General features: G+C 34.7%; 1 protein-coding gene across 2 annotated transcripts; it reads right to left on the reverse strand.

Annotated features, from left to right (window-relative positions):
* Positions 1 to 761: 761 nt before the first annotated feature.
* LOC123524650 (growth arrest and DNA damage-inducible protein GADD45 alpha-like) lies at positions 762 to 10559 on the reverse strand. 2 transcript variants are annotated; one of them, XM_045302991.2, is made up of 5 exons: positions 10400 to 10559; positions 6394 to 6498; positions 4547 to 4667; positions 3287 to 3521; positions 762 to 2789 (listed from the first exon to the last, which is right to left on the reverse strand). In XM_045302991.2, the coding sequence occupies exons 1-4, from the start codon at positions 10447 to 10449 to the stop codon at positions 3327 to 3329; spliced, it is 471 nt and encodes a 156-aa protein (XP_045158926.1). In that variant the 5' UTR covers positions 10450 to 10559; the 3' UTR covers positions 762 to 2789; positions 3287 to 3326. The 2 variants fall into 2 exon arrangements, with proteins under 2 accessions (XP_045158926.1, XP_045158927.1); XM_045302992.2 differs by lacking the exon at positions 10400 to 10559 and adding an exon at positions 7323 to 7512.
* Positions 10560 to 24627: the final 14068 nt, after the last annotated feature.

Raw genomic sequence — 24627 nt, forward strand, 5'->3', positions numbered from 1 at the left:
TAAATGTAATCTAGGTAAGAATACGTAGTATAAACGTACGAAAAGATTAAAAGTACGTCTGCTCAGCGCTGCACAAAGGAAATGAGGTCAAGAATTTGGGACGGTGTTAAAGAAATTTTGAAATCGGATTCGGAAAAAAATTGTAGTATCTGACAAGGCTTTATTTTATTAAGGTGAAACATATGGACATAACCGGATGTGCTACGTAAGAAAAGGTAACAGTGTGCCTAGTTTGTTCCTAATGCATTCATGTAAACGGACATTGGACTCTTAGGAATGTTTTTAACTCCCAAAAGAATGGATTTCAAATTCTCTCTACGTAGTCCAAACACAGAATCCAAAAAGACGAATGCATAAACGCTCTTTATCCCCCGCCCCCCGCCCCCTCCCCCCAAAATGCTTTAAAACTGATCTTTAGGACTTACAAGTTACAATAAACTATTAATACAAGTTTGTCCTTTTATCTAAGCCTTGCATAACGATTTATTACTGTTACAGTAGCAGATGTCGAATCAAACATTTGTTACTGTACATGTACATCATTGAACATATATTTATGTTTGTAGTGTTACAATACAAGTTGAACCCTCTCACAGTGCAAATGGCAAAGTTTTGGGGCAGGTAATAGACAGTATTTGTTTCTTTGTCAAATTGTCCATATATGTCTGGTCATTTTGGCTACCTGCATGACATACAAAGAAAACCACAGCTCCAACATTCTAAAATGTTGAGAAATACAATACCAAAATTCAAAGAAAAGATATAGCATCATTCATTTTATTGCTTTGTGGATTCATAACAATCTATACATTTATGCAACTCAACAGTTACAAAGTCACGCAAACGTGAATAAATATGTCATTTGATAACATAACATAATTTACGCATTAATATTTCACTAATTTCTGATTTTTTTTTATTTATAAAATAAATTTACAAAGGTCACCTTCATAATCATATTACATCGTCACATGTTAAGATTTTGCCCAGCAAAAAAATGTAAAAGTAAAAAATACTCAAATTATAACCGAGAAAAACGAACGATATTCACGTGCAGAAAACGACAGAAATTAGATCTTTATCAATGCAAGTGTTGTCACGTTAGAAAGAACCATCTTGCAAAATGAAGTTTTGAGTAGAGAAATGACGTTTACAGGGAATATTGGCATATATATTTACTTGTTTTCTGACACTCAATTCATATCTAATTAACATTAAACAAAACAAAAATTCTAAGCATCTATGTACAAGAATGAAAAGAAAAATGGAAGTTTGCATTAAAAATAGCCAGGTGAACCTTTTTGTGGAGATGACTGACATGTCTGAGCAAGTTACCTAAATAATTAATTCTTTGTACAATATAAAATAAACATCTTGAAAGAAGTAAATTTCTAAGACCCTATATGCATGTTTTTTTTTCAAATACATATTTCAAGCATTATTTTCTTATCACTGACGCATGGTTTAAAATTGAACTACGTGTAAATAAACATATTTTACTTTTTCAGCAAACTATGAAAAGTAGCTTAATGATGTATTGTACCAAAATAAGTACAAGGTCCTCATATCCGTACAGTTTTGAGACACGTTTCATGTCCATACATTCGGACGCTGACAAGATCTTTACTTTGGCTAGGCAAGATTTTGTTAACACAATAAATAAATAAATAATTTAACACTTCAAAAAAAAAAAAATAAATGAAAGCTGTTTGAAAAACACATATACCAACCCACCACAAGGATGGCATGTCAGCTCTAACTGGGTGGGCAATTTTCAGTCTCTGGTATATTGTAATTGTGACCCTCTAAAACAATAAGGTACTGTACTGACCATAAGCAGACATCCTACGAATGTCCGCACACAGGCAGACAGACAGACACATCAACATGAGCATTACAATAAATCCCCTCTTCCAGTTGAGTGGGAAAAAAATCAGCAGCTGAGAAGATCAAAATTAAGAAGCAACAGATATATGAGCCGTGTCATGAGAAAACCAACATAGTGGCTTTGCGACCAGCATGGATCTAGACCAGCCTGCGCGGATGCGCAGGCTGGTCTAGATCCATGCTGGTCGCAAAGCCACTATGTTGTTTTCTCATGGCGTGGCTCATATATTTCCTTTTCACACTACATTATCAATAAAACAAAACATAACATAGCATAACGTGTAACTATTATAACTTAACAAAGCATAAATATATTATGTGGCCAGCACATAAATATGGTATATACACTGAGATAACATAAATAAATACATTCGATTTGATCATGTGGACAGGTTTCAAGATGTTCATATATGAAGAATTAAATTGTTCAATTCACTGAAACCATTTTTTGTCCAACCTCTTATTTTTTATACATGTATAAAAATCTTTGGCCTTCAATTTCAATTTAAATACCCAATGTTCAGACTTAATGGAGATGCATATCATTTCGCAGCATTTGTATGCCTGATCAATAACAGAAGAAATAAGCAAATCAGATGACTTCAAAACTTGTACATCAATCCTGAATCCACTAACTGATGGAAATAAAACTATTTGACACAGTTTCCTAGCAGGTCAATGATGACACATTTAAACAGAGTCCGCTAATTGATGGAAATATTAAGTACTAATAAGATCGTCTGTGACCAGGGAGGACTTGAAATTGACGTTATCATCGAACTCTATGTCATTATGATACACACTCTATAGGCGATGAGTCACATCAAATGGTGTAGATATTCAGAATGACGAGGTGTTCCGTAAAGTTCTGGACGCAATCATTCATGGACGTGTGCTGTCCACTGAAAAAAGAAAATATATTGCTTAGATTATATTTTTATTCGAATTACTTACTGGCTCTTTTAATCATTTTTAATAAACTATGGAATGTTAGATGGTGCAAAACTAATATTAAATGAGTGTGGCCATAATATTTAAATTGCAGACAATATTGACGTCCCTGTAGCTTCAGGACAAAAAGACACAGCTGGAGCAAATAACTAGGCCTATATAAAATCACTAGTTAATCACATCATCATAGAATGTCTTCTTGCAATACTTATTTGTAGATTTGCACGTGTGCTTCGCACGTGATACAACCTCTTTAACCACTGTGTACAATTATGGTGGCGATTAAAACTTCTTCACTGCAAGCTCATTTATGTACTGTATTAGATAGTCGCCACTTGTTATACACCAAATTGCATGTATACATAAATATGAAAAAGGACTTAAAATTGACATGTCTCAACAACGGTATATGATGTATATGTCTTTATGTATGCAAATTAAAACTTACATTTTATATTAACAGTTATGTATTTTTGTGTCCAGTTTTCTCAATCAGGTAACGGAATGACATCAATCTGGCTATCTTGGAATAAATACGAATACTTTGTCATCTGGTAATCGTCCGAACTCATTTCATCTACTGGGAAGCCTATTAAGATGCTGCTAAAATCCCGTGTACGGTCTATGTTTGAATTCTCATCCGGCGTTGTTAGAAGTGACACCAACTTTTCAGCGCTGTCGACCTAGAAATGAAAAAAAGATTTATTGTTTATTTACAAAGGCTTCACATATCACAGAAGCGTGCAATTTTCTTGTATTCCCAACCTAGGGTTTCTGTTGTTCTGTTAACGACGTAAATGACAAACACGTTTCTCTTCTAATTAGTCTCTAAACATCTTTTAGCAAATAGTTCTTCTACGAAGGAAGGTCGTTTCTATTAAATTTCACAAAAAAGGACAAAACTTCGTAATAATGCATGCTCGGCATCTTTTTCACTTTTTACGTCTAGTATAAAACTGGTTTGTGCATCTCATCCCATTGTGGTTTTAAAATGAAAATACTTTAAATAATTCTTATGAACATTTGCGAAACTGCTACAATTGCTTCGCGTGCTTTAAGTAGCCACACTTAGTTTAATATACAAAAACTCCAAGTAAAAACAACTACAATTTCCAAGTAGGATGGCTCTATTAGCGTTCTGCTAAATATGGAATACATATACTTTCCTTTTTCCCATTTATGTCTTGAAAAGACCAACTGCCTGAATTTCACCCCCAGCTGAGATGAGATCTGTATACACTTAGGCTGAGTACTAAATTGCTTTCAACTAATCTTTGTATGCTTTATAAAACTATTACCGGTATCGGATGTGGCCCACAGAGCTCGAACCGTGACATGCGGGGTAAACAGGTGGTATCGAATCTCTATGGTCTTTACAATTAAATCGGTCAAACAGACCGTCCGTTTCCCTTCGTCATACACTGAATACCGTTTGGTTATTCAGGGTGATTCTAAGTACATTTAGCTTTTAGCCTTTTGGCGGCAAATGAGTATGCCTTTGCGACCAGTGCAGACCAACATGGACAGGCTGATCTTGGTCTGCACTGTACGCTATTCAGTCAGTAAATTTTCAGTGAACTCTCCTTTGAATCATAAGTGGTACTGACCCAAACTGAATGATGGATCAGTCCATTTTTAGAAATTTAGCAGGGTAAAGGTTAATGTACTTTTTTCACTTATTCTGTTATGGAAATATAATACCACATACCTTTACAACATTGACGTCGTTCTCCCAGCAGTGTGCCTCAATCAGTTTATGTTGAATGTTAATCATAGTGTCTGAATCGGATACCTTCGGCAGAATACACAGCATCACTTGTTCTGGACAACTGTTAAAAAATCAAAACAAATATTAAATGCAAGGACAATGTGTTTATTTGTATCTGAAAAAACAAAACATGAAAAACAAAAAAAATATGTTTTTCAATAGTAACTGCAGGCCGTTGACCTGGCCATTGTTTCTGGATTCTGTATCAGTACTAACCTGTTCTCTACAAGTATAACTGCTGGATTCTGCATATTAATCAGAGGTGGAGGACGAATGATTTCAGACACAAAAACAATGTCTATTATCAAATCGTCACGGAGAAAAACATACACTTCTCCCGGGAATCGGACTCATGACCCCGCGATCCGTAGTACTGCGTTCTCCCTACTGAGCTAAACGGACGGGCACACAAAGTACAAAGTGCTGTGTGTACAAAAAAATAAAACATTTTATGAAAGCGAAAAACATATCGTCAATTATTCAGTGCATGAATCCATTTACTGACCTTTTGTTTTTAGCGCTTGGTAAAATGAAAAAAGAAAAAAAAACACGACATTTAAGCTATTTTTGACAAAAAAAAATTAGAAAGAAACGGTTATTATTCTGCATTCAGGCTTTACAAAGCGGAACGTCCTGTTCTGTTCTATTCATTACATGCATATTAGTTCAATAAATATGCATAGAATGCAGGACTGTTCCAGATAGTAACCTGATAATTAGTTTATTTTATGGGACAGTTTCTTAATGTGAAACAATCTGGTGATTAATTTGACGTAACATGTTACCCTGAATATATTACTGCAAGTTTGAGCAACGGATTTCATTGAAAATAATTATATAGCTAATGAAAATAATTTTGTTTTTAAAATGTATGCATTTCAATAAAAAAAAATGTGCCTCTATATACATGCATGGCGCTATACATGCATGGCGCTCTCAATTTTCTGCGGAAGTCTGAATGAAGTTCTTGCATACCATATTTCCATCAAGTACAAAAAGTATTTTATTACAGCAGAATATATTCCGGGAGATTAAATGTATTCTGATACATTTATGCCATGTCTTTTTTGCCATTGTCGTTTAGAATTACCTTTTAAACATCTATTTTCAAAATGCATTCTAGTTCCTAGACATGCAAAATGGGAGTGTTTAATGTATTTTAAAAATGTCTCAAATAAATGGATGTTGGAATATTACTGCGAAATATTACCCCGAGGTTTCTGCAACTTCCTTTGACATTCAGGAGCTGCGTGGGATAAAATATCGATCAATAGAGACGCTTTCAGATAGTGTACTACATTTTGTACTATATGCCCAAATATGGTCATCAGACAAAAACGCCACAAAATTCTGTTTTTCGTCTTAAATGCAAAGTTCTGTTAAGTTTTAAGGGATGGGATACTGCTGCATTTATTGTCAACATAAATAATCTGGTATTAATAATAGCCAGTGTCCTTTTTTCTTTCGGTTAGTATTTATTACGCTTACTTTAAATTCATGTTAGCGTGCTTTCGGCGAGGGGAGTGGTAGTCTAGTGGTTAAAATGTTGGCCGCTCAACCCGAGGGTCGGTCGTGGGTTCGAGCCCTACAGGGGTCATGATCACGCCTTCTCTTAAGAGGCCAGTACTGTTGTTTTTTTCCAGGAAGCAGAATCGAGAGCGGTTCAAATAAGCTTAAAGCTTCATCAAAATCGAGCTAAAATAAAGTAGTATTAACTAAAATTTGATGCATCAAATTTCTAATTATGTTTTGTAAATAAATAATAAACTATAGCAGGTGATACTTACGTCTCCAGTACTTCCGCACATTCGAACCCTCCAAGTGTGATCCTCCCTTGAGACACGGCCTGTTTCAGCACCTCAACCAGTACTTGCCCAATATCAACTACAGATCTGAAAGTACAAAAGATGTGTACTTACTAATGAATGAATGAATGAATACAGAGACGGGTGTGACCTTCTTTGCTTAAGGGTTAGCCTTGATATCGCTTATACTCCAAGCAATCTGTTTGCACGTGCATACATTGATCCTGCCATGAGACAATAGTGGCCGTTTGCCCAGCATGGATCCAAACCATGCTTGCCATATACGTCGCAGTCTGGTCAGCGATCATGCATGTTCAAATAACTGTTTCGTTATTACAATAGTTATGAATGCAATTCAGACATGTGATGCCTGTACTTTTTTAATCTATGCTGATATCGCTTAAACCACTAATTTGTTTTTCAGGCACGTCATATATTGTTTTATTATCACAATTGCATAGTCAAGTAGTCCGTTGTTCTCCAACTCCTTAATTGTTGGCACTTCTTACTAAAAACATGCTTTATGCTAAATATTAACGTACTTTAAGTAACAGGGAAAATCTCCTAGTATATTGTTTTGCATGCGAGGGTATGCAGTGCAACACTGATGTTCCAAATAACCTCAGTTTTACGTTATTTCTAGATATGTTTCATAGGTATGCACTTTTCATTAACATTTTCATAGCTCTGTACTTTCTCTAAATCAAATCCAAAGATATTCAAAATGATATACATCTTTTAAACGCTATCAATAATTTGCCACCTTGTTTTCCAGGGAACCAAATCCAGTGAACAATACTGCGCAAAAACTGCATTAAAATACACTAAAAGTTAAGAATGCACTAATGAATATGTCAGATGCTTTTTTCAATTAACAAACGTAATAATATAAATCAAATTACAACACTTACTTCCCCATCATCATCAAATAAAAACGCTATTTATCCGAAGTTTAGTTATTTTTCTACAGTGCAAAGATATTTCTGTGAATGGAATGTCAGTTGGCGCACTCAGTTACCGCGGGAAATCGGAACACGCTGGTTACTAATAACATATGAGTCAACAAAGTATTTGTAGTCATGAATCAGTGTAATAAATCCAATACAACTCTTTCGATTACTTCCCTTTAATCGGTCAATACAAAAAAAAATCCAATATTCACCCAATGTGACCGACTTAATAAATACCTGAGTCATTATTGGTGATTTCCCCTTAAGCAATCAAACAAGTGAAATCAATGTTTAACAAGTTGCAACCCTTAACCTGCAAATCACTGATATTTTGACCTTTCGTAGCGGATGGTTTAAGTTCACGCCTGATACTGACAGTATCCCCCGTTGCTGTCACAAGGTTAGTCACTAGGTGGTGTCATCTTGTGATTCATATTGTATCAAGGTCACGAAAGGCTGAGAAAAAGCTCACATGCATCTTTTCGAAAACAAACAATAGATATGTTTAAGTACGCTGTTATGAGGTCATCACTAAGTATGTTACTGAATTTCTCATATGCGCACCAGTTATCGCGAACGGTAGCAATACTATATAATGCTTGAGGCGAATCCGCCTATTTATGATTGAAATACCCAAATATAGTAAAACTAGATAATTTATAAGTCACGAAACTGTTTAAAGCATTTGCATTTTTAAAATATATCAAGTATGGATGTTTATCGTGCAGAAAAAATGTGTAAGAACACGTCTTCAATCACGTAGCATTTGATTTACATAATGTGCCCATCCACTGCATCATTGTAAATTATAGTTCGCTTGGAGATAATCTTTTGTACCTCATTTAAATAGTCACTAATATCAGTTTAAAGTTCTTTTGTTTGTCTGAACTTTGTCGCTTTGTGGAATCTGGTGACCGCGGTGTTTATTAGTAACATGGTAAACATTGCAAGACGCGATCGATACACCCCTGAATATCGTGCTATTTTATGATCCTGTTTTAAAGTGATAAAGAAAAAACAAAAACAACAAACAGCATTGCAGTTCCTATAACAATAGGGATATCTTCACCCTCAATGTATTCACAACATCTGTATACGGTATTAGTGTCATGCATTTTGACATTCATATCCTACAGAGTCGAAGGTCTGAAAAAATTAACACATGTTCTGTTCTGAATCCGAAACTGTACATAATACAAGTTACTTCCAGTTTCGATTATTTTTGCAAAAGTTTAAAGTTGTTTTAGTACAAATTCCTGTGTGGACCCGCACACATTCTTTCATTAAAATATTTCAAGTATTTGTTTATCGTACTAACCGACTATTTAAGATATCGGCCTTGAAAGCACTTTGGCAAATAATTTCAGCCGATACTTCCTTACAAGGAAAATGTCAGGTGTGTTCTTTTTCATAGTGCATGTATTTCACTATTTTGGTCTTATACAATGACAGCAATACAAAATAAATTTACTGCTTTTTTACTCAATAGCATGTGACTCAGTGTACATACTTATACTGTGACCTTTAATTCTTAACTGGCAGACCTGTTCTCACATTGTCATACATCGGAGGATCAGTCTGAAATCGTGAGTGCGAACCCTGCTTAGACCGTGCTGTCTTAAGCAATGAACTAAAAAGTGTTTCCTCAGTTTTGGGGGCCAGGGGTAGAGCCTTTAGAAGGGGAAAGTCGCATCGTAATGACAAAAATAGTGGAAAAATCGCACCAAATTGTAGTATTTTCCTTAAGCTACACTCAGGAAGACAATGGCTTAAAAGTATACGGCATTATGTCTTAAATGGTAAGGTTTACCTACATATATGTACTAATATTTTTGGTGGAAAAATATTTAAAAAATGTGGAGATTTCTTGTAAAAACAAAAACGGCATAAATTTTAAGACATACTTTTGATCGAAAATGTGGCTATAAAAACGGCACTAAAACACCACTAGATATGAAAATACAGGTGCAAATGAGTCCCAATTCTGCAAAAAAAAATCATGACAGTGATGTCCTGTCTGGGATGCCTGCCAGACATTCAATGCTGCTTATACGCATGCACTATAAAGGCTTATTATGTTGTCTTGGACTGTAATGACATAAATAATTAATTTCTAGCCAATACAGCAAATCAATATTCCTCGTTTCTACGGAAATCTGAAATGCAAATACTCGCATCCTGTTTTATTTTCTACCTTGTTGTAACAGTCTTGTTGTACTTTCGGCGAAAACATTCATTCCTCGAATGAAATCATTAATGTACTCCCACAACAAAAAACAATGCTTGTAGTGCTCAAGGCGGATATGCATTGTCGTCAATTCGCATTAATACACTTGAAATAAGCATTAAACTTATTTATTTAATTTCAAGGAAAAACGCAATTTCTTGGATATATGTTAAGTAATTTTGCATTTTTATGCCGACTTGCAATATATAAACGTTTGCAAACCACAGCCGAAAGAGAAAGTATTAATAGTCTTTTGTTAACCAGCTAACAAAGACGTAAAATATGTCGGTGACCTAGTCAGGTCTTATAACGTTCTCTTTTTTTATTTTGCAAACGGTAGACAAACCGGCTAACCTTGCTCCTACTGGGGCCTGGAAGGAAATTTCTTTGTTCTCTTTGTGGTTACATACAAGTTTGAACTTTTATTTACTGGACCGTGTTATGCGATCTCCACCCTAAATAACAAGTTTATTCAGGGCGTTACTTGGTCTCCAATAATGCAATATTTTACGCAAAAAGACCTAAATTGCGTAAGCAGCCGGTAAAAAGCAATACGCATTTAAGATACAGGTATTCTAACTTAATTGCACTTAAATTATATCCAAACAGCTGCAATGAAAACATTTCATAATTTTAAACCACTTTTCTGGAAAATAAAAGCTATTTTGCAATCAAAATTGTACGGAATATTTTGCAAGACAAGTACTTTTGCAACTTACTCTAAACGAAACAAATACGTTATTATCAGATTACGGATACTTGCCAACGTGGAGAAACAACATATACAAAGAAAATATGCGTTTTAACTTACGGTTCTTGCTTATTGTTTTCAGCTGAATTAGTAAGATCCGTTAACGTCATTTTTGTAATAAACGTCCGTTTTTTACTTTTAATAATATTAATCGCACCTCTAATGCTTAAAACCACGGTTCAAATCTAAAAATAAACAGTCACGTTTGTAAAACTGTCGATGAGTAACAGGGAGGTAACGGAGCGCAAAAATAGCTACAATGCGGAGATTAACGATTTCTTGCCATTGGCCTTTATACTGTCCGTTACTGTCCGGGACTGTCCGCAGGGTAACGGAAATCAACGAAATAGCTGTAGAATCACATGACGATGACTAAACAACTTTCGGGGAATTTATGAATGAAACTACTACCGAGTAGTAAAATAGTAAAAATCTATACTACATAGGTTAATATAAAGTTTATTTTGTTATAATGTAGTTATGATAATATGCAATCTAGCATTAGCTAAGTTAGTTATTAAGTTAATTTATCATTTGTGTAGTTTTTCACAATAATGTTACGACCTATAGGAAGGCGGAAATTTTTCATGAAATTATTTTAGCGATTGATTGTTCTTTTCTTTTTTAACTTCCCGATCACCGTTGATTGGATAGTTAAATTTAGAACGACATGCCAAAAATCCCGGCATTGTGTATGTATGTGGTAATATATGTTCGTGAATACTGCATCTTTTATGCATTTAATAAACAGAATTATTCCCTTTTCTGCAATTTTTTTTTTTTTGTAAATTGTTCCAGAAAACTTGCAAGATGCGAATGCAATGTGACTAATTAATGTTGTTTGTTTGTTTGTTTTGTGTTTAACGCCGTTTTCAAACAGTATTTCAGTTACGTAACGGCGGACAGTTAACCTAACCAGTATTCCTGGATTCTGTACCAGTACAAACCTGTTCTCAGCAAGTAACTGCCAGCTTCCCCACATGAATCAAAAGTAGAGGACGAATTAGTTCAGACACAATGTCTTGCATCAAATCGTCACGGCGAACATAAGCCCCGCCCGGGAATCGAACTCACGACTCCGAGATCCGTAGATCTGCGCTCTCCTAGATATTATTATAATTCTTGTTATTAAAAAGATACGGTAGTTAAAAGCGCTTTTGTGTTTTCATTGTATAATGATACCATAAATTGTCCGTGTGTTATATTAAGCCTGCTTAACACTGAATTAGTTTCGCAAATCTGTATAATAAATGCGACTACATACTAAAACTTAAGACCAGTTTTCCTCTGCTTCCAATTTCCTTATTAGATAATGTATGATGAATGGATGTAAAATTATTTCCTTATTACAAAAGGTTAGCCCAAAATAAACCAAAATGTTTAAAGAATGTCTCGGTACTTCTAATTTATGGATACCCTAATTTATGAATGCCGTATAAATTTGTACATATTTCCTGCAGATGTATAAGAAATGCAAGTATAAATTTGTACATATTTCCTGCAGATGTATAAGAAATGCCGCTGATAAAGAGTATACAATATTGAATTGAACGAAGATTTTTTTACCTAAATATTTTTAACCTTCACCCTACTAAATTTCTAAAATGGACTGATCCATCATTCAAATTGGGCAGTACCATTTATTATTTGAAGGGGTGTTCACTGAAAATTAACTGACTGAATAGCGAACAGTGACCAGGATATGCAGGCTGATCTTGGTCTGCACTGGTCGCAAAAGCAGAATCACTTGCCGCCAGCAGATTAAAGATTAATAAATAATCATGATTACAACATTTTTTTCAGTGAAGTATCGAAATATTAGGGTGAACTTTATCTGGTGTTTTCACCATGAAAAATATCTAATACTAGTATATTTTTTTTCACTGGAAAGAAATTATAAAATGGGCAAAGTTGTTTGTTTTACATGTAAGATCAAAATATCTTTCACTCGTGAACACCATATCTTACATTTTCAGTCGTGTCGTGAAAATATTGCATCTGGTGTTCACTCGCAAAAGATATTTCAGTCTTACCCTGCCGGAAACAAACAAATATCCTCTACTTATGTCGTAAACAAAATTGACCCCTCCCCCACTTCTAACATTACGTGGGGAATGAAATGAAACTATACGATTTAAAAGGGACATAATAAATAAATATATTAATGAGCCGCACCATGAGAAAACCAACATAGTGCAATTGCGACAAGCATGGATCAAGACCAGCCTGCGCATCCGTGCAGTCTGGTCAGGGTCCATGCTGTTCGCTAACGGTTTCTCTAATTGCAATAGACTTCGAAAGTGAAAAGCATGGATCCTAACCAGACTGCGCGGATGCGCAGGCTGGTCTGGATCCATGCTGGTCGCAAATGCACTATGTTGGTTTTCTCATGGTGCGGCTTATTTGATGTCGCCAGATTTCCTCTGTCCTAGTGGCATAATTATAATTATGAAGTATGTGGTATTCAGCATAATTATCAATAAGAATGAATGTATATTAATGAAAAAATTAAATTATTGTACAAAGTTATTTGCTAATTTTATTTGTGCAGCATATCAGTATTGGTAACAGGACATGGTCCAACGCAATTTCAATCACGAATGCTGGACATTTCCTGTTTTACATTTTATAGACTAGATATATTTTCGTGTAAGTTTTATTTACAGATCTTACAAAAAATACTGGGATGGTTTCTGTGAATACACTTCTTAAATAACTGAGACTGGAACAAAACAGTAAATGCAAATAAAATTGAAAGCAGCTTTTGGTGCAAAATGCTAATAACAAAGTTTTTGTCAATACTAAGATAAATTGTACATTTATAGTATGTAAAGGTTGCTGTGCCATCTTTACTACGATTTCAGCGCCCGCCCCCCACCCCGCCCCCTGCCACCCCAACCTCTTTAGGTTTTGAGAACCCGTGTTATCTTATTTTGTTCTATTGAAGGTGCCAGTTTCAAATTTCTGAAGTCTTAGAAAGTCACCTTTACTCCATAAATATATTTTGTAACATTTAACTGACGTCTACTTCAAATTTTACGTCAATCGGTCATTCGTCTCTAAAATAACAACACCTTGTCAAGGCAAATCATACTTTGTCTGACAAAATATGACGTCATTAGAACTAAATTGTCATCTTTACTGAAATAACCGCAATTAAAGGAACACATTTATATTTTATGCTGACAATCATTATTGCATTTTCTACCTAATGAAATGAACGTAGTTTACTTAATAAATTTGATAATTCTTTTATAAGGTGTTTCCCGCTTGTTATAAAAAGAGTCAAACTGAACAAACGCGGATATTTGTCAATAGATAGTACGAGCCAGGCAAGCAAGCATGTAGTAATCAGATATTTTGAGTTAAACAATATCTCCTAATGAGTCAATTTTCAAAAAAAAAAACCTCTTTTTTTTGGCATGGTAGAAAAAAATGTTTGGGAAAAGTACGAGTCAAAGCAATGCACATTGCCTTGCACATAAGTCTTTCCTCTACCTATTCAGCATGACTGACTACTTCTTTCAATACTCTGCATTAAATATTATTTTGAAGGAAAATAGAGCTTTCATTTTTTAGGCTTTATTTAAAGATTTTACCCTGGTCTTGCAAACAGGTAATTTGATTGTCCGCAAAAGCATTCAGTGTTTTTAGGATTTCTGATGCAATAAAAGAATAGTTTAATTGAAAAACACCACGCTGTCAAAAGACATTTACGTCATCACATTAAATCATGTTTTCTCCCAAACACCTTGTAAAACACTGTCAACATAATTATTATGAAAGACAGAGCTACTCTGCATCTGTTTCTCTTTCTTGGTTAATGAATCCTTGGAAATCGGTCAGTGTTCCATTAAGTCTGTTTTCTCTGCTATAGAATCTTTTAAGCACGTACAAATACGACACAGCGCAACCATACGCACTGAAGATTGTCGCAAGATGACTTTTAACCTTATTAGAGCTATTCTGTCTTTGCAGACTGATCATGGTCTGCACTGTTCGCTATTCTGTCAGTAAAATTTCAGTGAACACGCCTTTTTAATAATAAGTGGTGATGCCCAAATTGAATGATGGACCAGATCATTAAAAAAAATTAGCAGGGTAAAGGTTGATATGCGTTCAATAACGTAGGCCTATATGAAAACAACGTACTTAATTGTTTGCCTCTCCAATTATTTTATCACTATTACGTGCTTTCGTTGTTTATATACCTTGTCTTTATTCTGGTGAAAATAGAAACAATGAGACTAAGAAAGTAAGGACCTGACAAAAACACGTTATGTAAATACCTATATTCCTGAAATGCTTTACATAACAATTCAGACATGGCACCAGGAGAATTTATAGGCGCTTATGTCCACATACATATCTAGGACACAAAGTCGCTTACAATTACAAGGCTGAGAAAAATGTCGCTAATGATAAGCCCTCTACAGACGGTAAGTTTTTGTTGTACAACACCAATTAAATTCAAGATGTACAGCCAAAAATTACCGTGTGTACGATGCTATTCCTTGATTTCGTAAATCTTAAGTCTTGACTTACAGATTAGGACATGTTCTATTTCGTAAGTTTTGCCTTACGTACCACCCACGTTGACAAGCAACAAATTAGTAAATAATTAGTTGATAAAGGGCAAGTGAATGAAATTTCAGAAACAATTGCCCAAAAAATAAAAACAAATCTTAATATAAAATGGCTTCTAATGCATAATAGAAAAAGGATGACACTGAAAAGTTAAATGATTTGAGCCGCGCCATGAGAAAACCAACATAGTGCGTTTCCGAGTCTGGTCCATGCTGTTCCCTAACGGTTTCTCTAATTGTAATAGAGTTTGAAAGCAAACATCATTGATCATGACTAGACTGCACGGATGCACATGCTGGTCTGCATCCATGCTGGTCACAAAGCCACTATGTTGGTTTTCTCATGACGTGACTCATTTGTGTCATACGTAATCAAAGTTATGGAACATAAAAAAGGTGAATATTATTTTTATTATTAATAGTTACATTTTTTTCAGTACCTGATGCACTATGTTTACTAGGTAAATCTCTGTGATTTTTATGAGAATGGAATACTGTCTGTATGTGAAAAATGTACAATTTCAAAATTGTACATCTTCGAGATAATTAGTGTTGTACAACAAACACCTACCGTCTGTAGAGGGCTATACGCTACAGCCATCAGTGACATCCATTTGGAAATAATAATGCTACATTTAATTGCAGCAGATTTCCTTGAGTTATTATAGAACACGTGTTGCCATTATTCAACACGTGCAGCTGATATGGTTAATACAGAAAGTTGGCTTTCTAAAGTATTTCCTAAAAGTACTTCAATTATCTAATGTCCTACAAGTCGTACTACTTCATATTTTTGATACACGCGGTCAGGCCAAACACTTTTTAAATAGCATAATTGTCCATAAGAAGGCTTCGGACATACACAATTCTTAGCTATTTTCACAATTTACTGCAATCTTTTAACTATGTGATATTATTAACCTTGGCATTGACAATTCTATTTTTCTGAAGCAAAATAGTTTATTGTTTTGTCGTCTGCTTTTCACCGGTTATGTGACAAAACACTTCCTGATTTTCACTTGAAGATGTTGATAATTACCGTTCGTGATGAAGTGGTAAACAAATAGACATCGAAAATATTTGTTTATTGAATTTGCTCAGACGTCTAATAAATAAACTTAATCAAAATGTAATATCCATGAAACGTCCGTAATCCGGGACACTTATAACATTAACATCGAAACAAGTAGTCTTGTATTTAGAGCGCACTTTGTCAAAATGACACTATTATCTTGGACATTTGCAATTATAGTAATTTTAATATGCTTTTTGTAGAGCTTTTTGTAAACCGTTTATTATGCTTATGTTTGCAACTGAAAGATTTATGAATATCCCATCGCTAGTTACCCAAAAAGGAAACAACTTTAATTTAGATAGCCCCTTTGGGTTTATATATTGCAATAGCTGGTTCTCAGCTTAACACTACATTTGCAATTGTTCGCACAGAAGGCCAGGTAAAAAATCGTTCATGGGATTCGAAGGCTTCGGTCTGTTTCGTTGTTTTTAAGCAAAGCTCCTATCATAATAACAAGATCCGTCGAGACAGGCCGGATTAATGTGTATAAACTATTTATTTGAATTCGCAGTATTTTTTGTATTTCAACTCGTTTTAGGAATACATTTGAGCCGTGCCATGGGAAAACCAACATAGTGGGTGTGCGACCAGCATGGATCCAGACTAGCCTGCGCATCCGCGCAGTCTGGTCAGGCTCCATGCTGTTCGCTTTTAAAGCCTATTGGAATTGGAGAAACTGTTAGCGAACAGCATGGATCCTGACCAGACTGCGCGGATGCGCAGGCTGGTCTGGATCCATGCTGGTCGCACACCCACTATGTTGGTTTTCCCATGGCACGGCTCATTTATATTCATTACAATACGAATACTAATGTTTCTGAACGCATGATTTTGTTTTACTAGTGTAGTTTTATTATGTTAACGTATTGTTACTCCACCGGTGTATTCTATGATGGACGTATCATTTTTTCTTCATTTTTTGTTTGTTTAGCTTAGCATTTGCTCGTTTTTAAATGTACGCATAAAGGGATCTATAATAGTGTTTCTACTGCAATTCTGAACACACACTTGTTTACTCGCTATATTGTTTTCTTCTACGAATTTTAACTATATAATTATATACATGTTTATTCAATCCCAAGGCTTTTTATACCTTATTGTTGCAGTTTGATTATAAGTGCTAGACAATAATAATAATAAAACAGCAAATTTGATCTCTACACATAGTGTTGCTTTCTTTTGGATTTTATCTACGAGCGCATAATGTTCCATCAATAATCTGTCTTTGGGTTCAACAGGTGCAATCTAAATTGTTGCCGCTGCTTTCAGCCTATTGCAGACTCTGTTTGTGTTTATTTCAAACTGTTTCCATTTCGACCAACTTCTGCACTACTTTTCACCCATTCTTCCAGGACGAAATCCGGGTTGTAAGTCATAGAATCATGTGATTCAAGATTACTAAGAAGCAAATGAGTTCACACACAACATACACACTCACACAAACATCGTATATATCCGATATTTGTCTCATCACGCCTGAAAAAAATGGCGTCGATGCCAATCCTGCGCGATGTTTTATCCGATAGCAATATCGTGAAACATTGTAGGTGGCTGCGTACAGCTGCTGCATAGTCTGGCAGGAGTTTCTTAAGATTAAATTAACAGATGTAAGGATCGATTGTTTTGAAGAGTTTCTTTACATGACCGATGGCGGTATTGTTTGTTTGTTTGTGTGTTTGTTTGTTTGTTTGTCTCGGTAATGTTGTTGTTTTCAAAGAGACTTATTTTGCTAGTTCAGATCACGATCGTTTTAATTAAGTTCAAACAGACTTTTCATGTTCGATTTTGGTACCTTAATTCAGGGCGAAAATTTTGTAGTTCAGAACTTGACCCTTCACAGTTGATATCTTAAAAATTTTCATATCAGATCTGCTCTTCAAGGACTTTCTAGCCTCGGAAATTTGTTCACAGCTTACAGTGCAAGTCAACACTTTTTAGTTTATACATCGACCTTTTTTCAATTCAGTTCAATGATTTTTATTCTAAAACTTGGCCCTTTTTAGTTTCGGATTGGCACTTTTAGAATCCGTCTTTTGTACTGTTAAATTGTGATCAAGATTATGTAACTCAGCTCATTAACTTCTGATCATTTGCCCATTTCAGTTTGTGCATGGTCCCGTTGCTCCAAAGCAGGATGAAAATAGTACTATATTAACTTACTTACTGGTGGCAGTTGCTTTCTTTTCTCATTCAATGTCATTCTCGAGTCTAATTGGATATATATATGACTGCGATAATACATTAAGCGATGTTGCCAATATAATTCCACTTGTTCCATTTGTATGTTGAAGAAGTCATAATTTATACAGAAAGTGCTATCGTATCCAGCTAGGAGTTTACCCGATAAATTAAGTACATTGGTTTTCTCCAGTTACAAATTGTTTCTGACTGATTATTATGATTATGTACCGTCTTGATGTTAAGGGTTATTCAGTGCAGTTTTTTTTTATTTCCATGTTTTGTCGTATTGATCTTTCAGAGATAATCGTTTGTGACTGGGTTATCTAGTAAAATGAGATTCGTTAACTTGTAAATGGATGTTTGATATTCACTTCATCTTTCAGAAATGTTCCAACTTTTATTGTTGTTATTTTACTTTTATTTCTGACAAACTTTAGTGCAGTTTCTTACGCATTTTCTCGTGCAACATGTGTAACTTTTTATCAATATTGCCGAGTTTTCTCAAGGTTAAATTCCAGCGGCACTCTTACGATAACAGTAATTTCATAATAGACGTTCCGGGAATAGCGTGCTTTCCGAGAATGTTGCAATAAATACAGGTTCTTATTATTACGAAATTCACAGCACAGTGTTTGTTATCGTCTGCATACGTAGTAAGTTGCTTAACCCTTACCCTGCTAAATTTCTAAAATGGACTGGTACATCATTCAGTTCTGGCAGTACCATGTATAATTTGAAGGGTGTTCACTGAAAATTTACTGACTAAATAGCGAACAGTGCACTGGTCGCAAAGGCAGAATCACTTGCCGCCAGCAGGCTATAGGTTAAAAGTATATATTTCTGAACTGTTTCGAATGTCTATAACATACATTTGGATGGCTTCACCTAATTTAGTTTATAGTAATTTGTTTTAGCTCGATTGTGATGAAAGATTCAAGCTTACTGGAACCACTCTCGAGTCAGCTTCCTGGAAAACCCAGTACTGGTGTCATATGAGAAGCCATGGCCGTGACCCCAGTGGGGCTCGAACCCACGACCCCTGGATTAAGCGGCCGGCACCTTATCCACTAGACCACCGCTCCCTTAATTTAACCAGTGGCGAGTTATTTTAAGCTCATGGTTTTACTCAGTCAAAATCGAGGACCTTTAAAGCATAAGGTGGGTTCAAACTGTACATGAATTCAAGTCAGCCACCAAAACAACTCGGTCTGGTAGCCTACGCAGTCAAAACGTGTTTCACTGCAGCGCCTACGGGCATCCAGAAATTAAAATGATAATAAACAGAAGAAAAAAAATGAATTAGTAGGGGAGTGGTTCTAAGATGAATTGTCTGGTACTTAATATACCATGTTCATGTTACAATAAAAGAGAGGGCGTAAAAACCATCGGAAATAATATACGCATAACATATCCCATGGTGGCCAGTTCTGTCCTTAGAATAGCCATGTAATAATTTCTTTTCTTTTCTTTTGTGGTAAATGTCTACAACATTCATTACGCCCTCTGTAATTATAAATTGAGTAGGACGCAGGTTCATCAATGAAAAAGGTGAAGAAGTTTCCTGTACTTTGACATTTGGCTTGATGGAAGCAAAATCCAAAACTGAGCACAGTAGAGCCGGAAGCAAGATTAGGTATGAAAACATGGATAGCCTGTCACTGTTTAGAAATAGATTCATTTAATTCTTTGGAAACATATTCAATATATATGGAAGATGCAAATTTTTATGGACTAATATTTTTCAATTTCATTGTACAGTTTAAACATTGTCAGTCATTGAATAAAATGTTTTTATTTCTGAAAAGGTGACAGAAACAAACAGTTTTGTCGTTTCGTTATGCAAGATCAGACATAAACCTTTGTCGCAGTTTTCAGGGATTTCACGTTTATCTTAGCTAGGATATTTTGGAATCCTCACTATATATATTAATTAGCATTTTTTTCGCAAGTAGCTGACACATACCTCTCAGGTAACAGAGTCGGAAGACGAATGACCTTCAGTCAGACGTTCACCTCTCCTGGCATTCGAATTGCTTGGAAATCTTGTGTTCTACTTACTCATGTATGAACCAGCCAAAATAAAGTCAAAATATTATTCATGCCTGGACTAGTTCTACTGCATCATACTGTGAATGTTCGCAAGGTCATACACTTCGAGACGCGCTGAAATGATTTAGTAAAAATATATACTCCGTATAATATTGTTTTATGATGCGTGGTTATATATCATAAATTTGATGTATGTAATTATTTTGCCCTAAATTGATCAGTCAGTAGGTCATTTGATAACAGGTGTTAGTATGTTAAAACATGAACTATGAGCTAGATATATGTTCAATGCAGCCATCCTTTCCATTTACCTTATGTCTGGATCACCGATAACGATCAAAATTCGTATAAAATAAACTAGAAACTAAGCCACATGCAGGATGTTAATTATTCAAGAAGCAGGAAGTACGTCGATAAATTCCAAGAATTTCAGCTTTCGTCTTTCGAGAAGCTGGTGTACTACTTGGCAACGGCAAGTAAAGCAGTGAGATGATTTCTAGAAACATTTCTTTCATGTAAAATCTGTTTTGCATGAAAACAATGTTTAAATCTAGCATTTAGGTCAATCACCCTATTGTACATCATTATATTCTGCATAAATATTTTCTGATTCAGGAAAACTTTTTTTTTTAATTAGGTCAACCACCTTACGTTAACTTACGTTTTCTTTCTACTTGAACATTTGGAGCATATAGATACAAAAGGTAACTAGGTCAAACGCCTCATGGACAGCCTTCAGACATCTGATCCATTTCATTATTCATTGCTGTTTGTGTCAGTGACCTAAGAATTATCCATAGTTGTTCGTCAAGCAGGTTCATTGTGCTATCTACATGCCTTACAATCAATAACTTGGCCTTAAATTTCATTTCTATCCGATATGTCATTTCTGACAACTACCTAGAGGTCAGGTTTGTTTGTGACGTAGATTTATTTTGAATTTGCTTCTGTATTCTTGGTCAAACTGTATTTGCAGCACAACATAAATACATGTATACTGACATGGATAATTCATACTTATAAGAATGTGCATGCGGAAGATACTAGTAACACTTGCATAATCAAAATATGCTTCACGTAATATCAATAAAATCTGTAAAAAGATCCTTTGGAAGCAAAGAATGCAACAAGAAGAATAATAGCGGGTCATTCGATGAGTTTCATAGAGTAATAAATGCAACACTCCACGCCTATGTACGGCTTAAGCGAACTCTATTACACACATGTTTAATGACTCCTAACCAATAGACAAAAATATAACACCTGAATCCAAGTAGGACCTTTTACAGCGCCACACGGCATTACCATATTATCAAAACTTGCAATTAAATGTACTAATATTTCATAATAAGGTATCCTACATGTAATAATACTTTACATAATCAAGGTGTACTAGTAAAATCACATTATCGAGAGTTTCTATTAATATTTTCATAATCGAAATGTACTAGTAATCTTTTGCATAATTAAGATATCCTACATGTAATAATATTTTTACACAATCAAGATGTATTAGCAACACGTGCATAATCGAGATATTCTAGAAAAAGTTGCATAATCGAAATGTACTAGTAATCTTTTGCATAATTAAGATATCCTACATGTAATAATATCTTTACACAATCAAGATGTATTAGTCGAGATATACTAGCAGAAGTTAGCATAATTAAAATATCATACATGTAATAATAGTTTACATGATTAAGATATTCTATCAATACTTGCATACAATCAAAATATAAAAAAAAAATAGCAAAGTATTAGAAGACGAGTGTTGTTTGTGTTTGAATGTACGATGTTCAATGATTATATTGAAGACAAAAGTGCATTAGCACTACTTTTGAAAAGACCTACCTTGTTAACCTTTAGCATATTAGCGGCCTTTGCGACCAGTGCAGACCAAGATCAGCCTGCACGTGATCATGATCTGCACAGTTCGCAATTCAGTTTTTCAGTGAACACCCCTTTGAATAAAAAATGGTATTGTCCAAATGGAATAATTGACCAGTCCGTTGTAGAAGTTTAGCGGGCTAAATGTTACAAGAGCTCGTAGAACACGGAATGCTCCCCCCTCCCCCCGATGCATTCAGTAACTGCACAAGGAACAGAAATGATTTGGTCACTGTGCACTATTTGATGTGCTGGCCTCAAATCAATAATTATGGGTTATTTACAAGTCATAAGTGACCTCTATATCAAATGTGATTTTAAACCAAAGCATTCTATAGTTATTTGGCAAAACAGGTTCTACTGTTCCTTGTCAATTTGACCTTGACCTGTGTCCTACTGATTCAAAATCAATAGGGGGGGGGGGGGGGGAAGCATAATAATGCGAAATACAATCGATTTGCTCAATAACATGTCAGTTGTCATAATACCTGGTATAATCAAGATTTACTAATGATATACAGTTATTCACATAATAACATGTCGCTGCCTACCACGACGAGATAAATAAAATGCTAATTTTGTTTTCGAATTAGCACCTGTATATATCTTAAATAGATTATGTTATTTATAATTTCAATTAATGTCATTATTTAATGACAATATCCCATTTTGAGAGCAATGACCTACATCTTGTCTACAAAAACATATTTTGAAAAGTTTAAACCTTATATAACACAGGTACTGATAAGGCCACACCAAATTGATAAGTTGTTCATCGGATTTTTTTCTGAAAAATTTGAGGCGGCGAGCGAAAAAATAATTTAAATATTTGTTTAGGTTTTTGTGAAAATCAGGAGCGAGCGAAGAGCGAAGAAATATATCTATCTTCATTTGGCTCTCGGCTGACTAATAAAAACCTTAAAATAGAATGCATAGCCCTTTTAAATTCAAAAGTAAGTCCCCAGGGATTGAGAAAATCTGACCTGCAGACGCACAACAAAGCGAACTCGTGATAAAAATGTATTAACAGTGTCATACAGTACACTGTAATCAAATAATGCATGCTTTTGAAAATGCTGTTAGAAAATATGTAATAAACAACAATGCATAACTTTACACCATACTTATCCCATACATATGTGACTTGAATATTTACTGCTATGAAAATGTAGCATTCTTAGCTGACTTTACAAAGTTTTTGATACATCAAATATTAAGTTTTATATAATGACCAATAGCTCTGTACTTTCAAAGCTTCTGACTATCATGCCCCTTTTACTGGCAAAGCTCTAATTCAGAAAAGTTGAGCATGATGTCTTATTGTACAGCTCTTTTTCTAACTTTAAACTTTCATAACATATTAAATTTGTTGAAACAAAGTCCCAATTAAAGTCTGAAATGGAGATTAACGTGCATTAGCATTAACATTAGTCAACTATTAGTCTAAATGATTGGAAAATTTGAAAATCGAAACGGTTCTGAAAACAACTCATAATGTAAATTCCTTACCCCACCAACTTTCGTATGCAAATGCTGATCATTTGGACAGGAAAAACAGAAAACAGATAAATGACATGCATCAATAAGTAATTACCCTTACCAAAATAATGTAGATTGATGTTATTAAATAAATTAGTAAGCTTTTCTTCATCCAGTTTTCTATGAAATAAATCGATTTTTTAGCATGTAATTTGGTAAACATTTGAAGAAAATGGCGTAACTGCATAAAGGGGAAACAACTTTAATGCAACTAAATATAAGTGTTATGATTTATTATAGACGATGTGTGCGTAGTATGTATTTATTTTGATTAAAATCCACTTGAGAACAATCTAGGACTGGAATTATAAGCATTCAACACTTTTACGTCCGTAAAAAGTAGCGCACCAAAAAATTTTGGATTGATTTTTTTTTCAATGGGGCGAGCGCAAGCCAAAAACAAACAAAAATATTCTTTTTTTGTGTTTCTGAAAATATACGAGCGGCAAATCCGATGAACAACTTTTTAATTTGGTGAGGCCTAAGCTAAAACAATTATTAATGTAAATTGACATGTCGGCGGTTGTTTACATGCTGTATCCCATAACAAGGTCAAAACTTACTAGTCAAGGTCAAGGCGAATCTGCAACCTACCGCCAAAAAAAACAACACACACACACACACACAAAATCAGTATTCGATTCGACATCTTTGCAATTTTAATGGAGCATTTATCAAGATTTTTTTTTTTCATTTATGCATTCAACATTATTTTTTCTAAGCTATCAAACAATTTCTGTTTGACATTGAGCTATAAAAAGAATGTATTAAGCCAATCAATTCAGGTTTGAAGTAAATAAAATAATTCCTTAAGCTGATTTGTATGCCGACCGTCACAAGCAAGGTGTTACATAAATGGTGAATATAATGAATATTAATTAATCTACGCACAGAATGATATGGAAGAGTCAATACCTTATGTTTACAACTGGCATTTGTGATATGTTCAAGCCAGAACAGAGTATACA

This window comes from Mercenaria mercenaria, chromosome 3 (genome assembly GCF_021730395.1).
Source record: "Mercenaria mercenaria strain notata chromosome 3, MADL_Memer_1, whole genome shotgun sequence".
Taxonomy (NCBI): domain Eukaryota; kingdom Metazoa; phylum Mollusca; class Bivalvia; order Venerida; family Veneridae; genus Mercenaria; species Mercenaria mercenaria.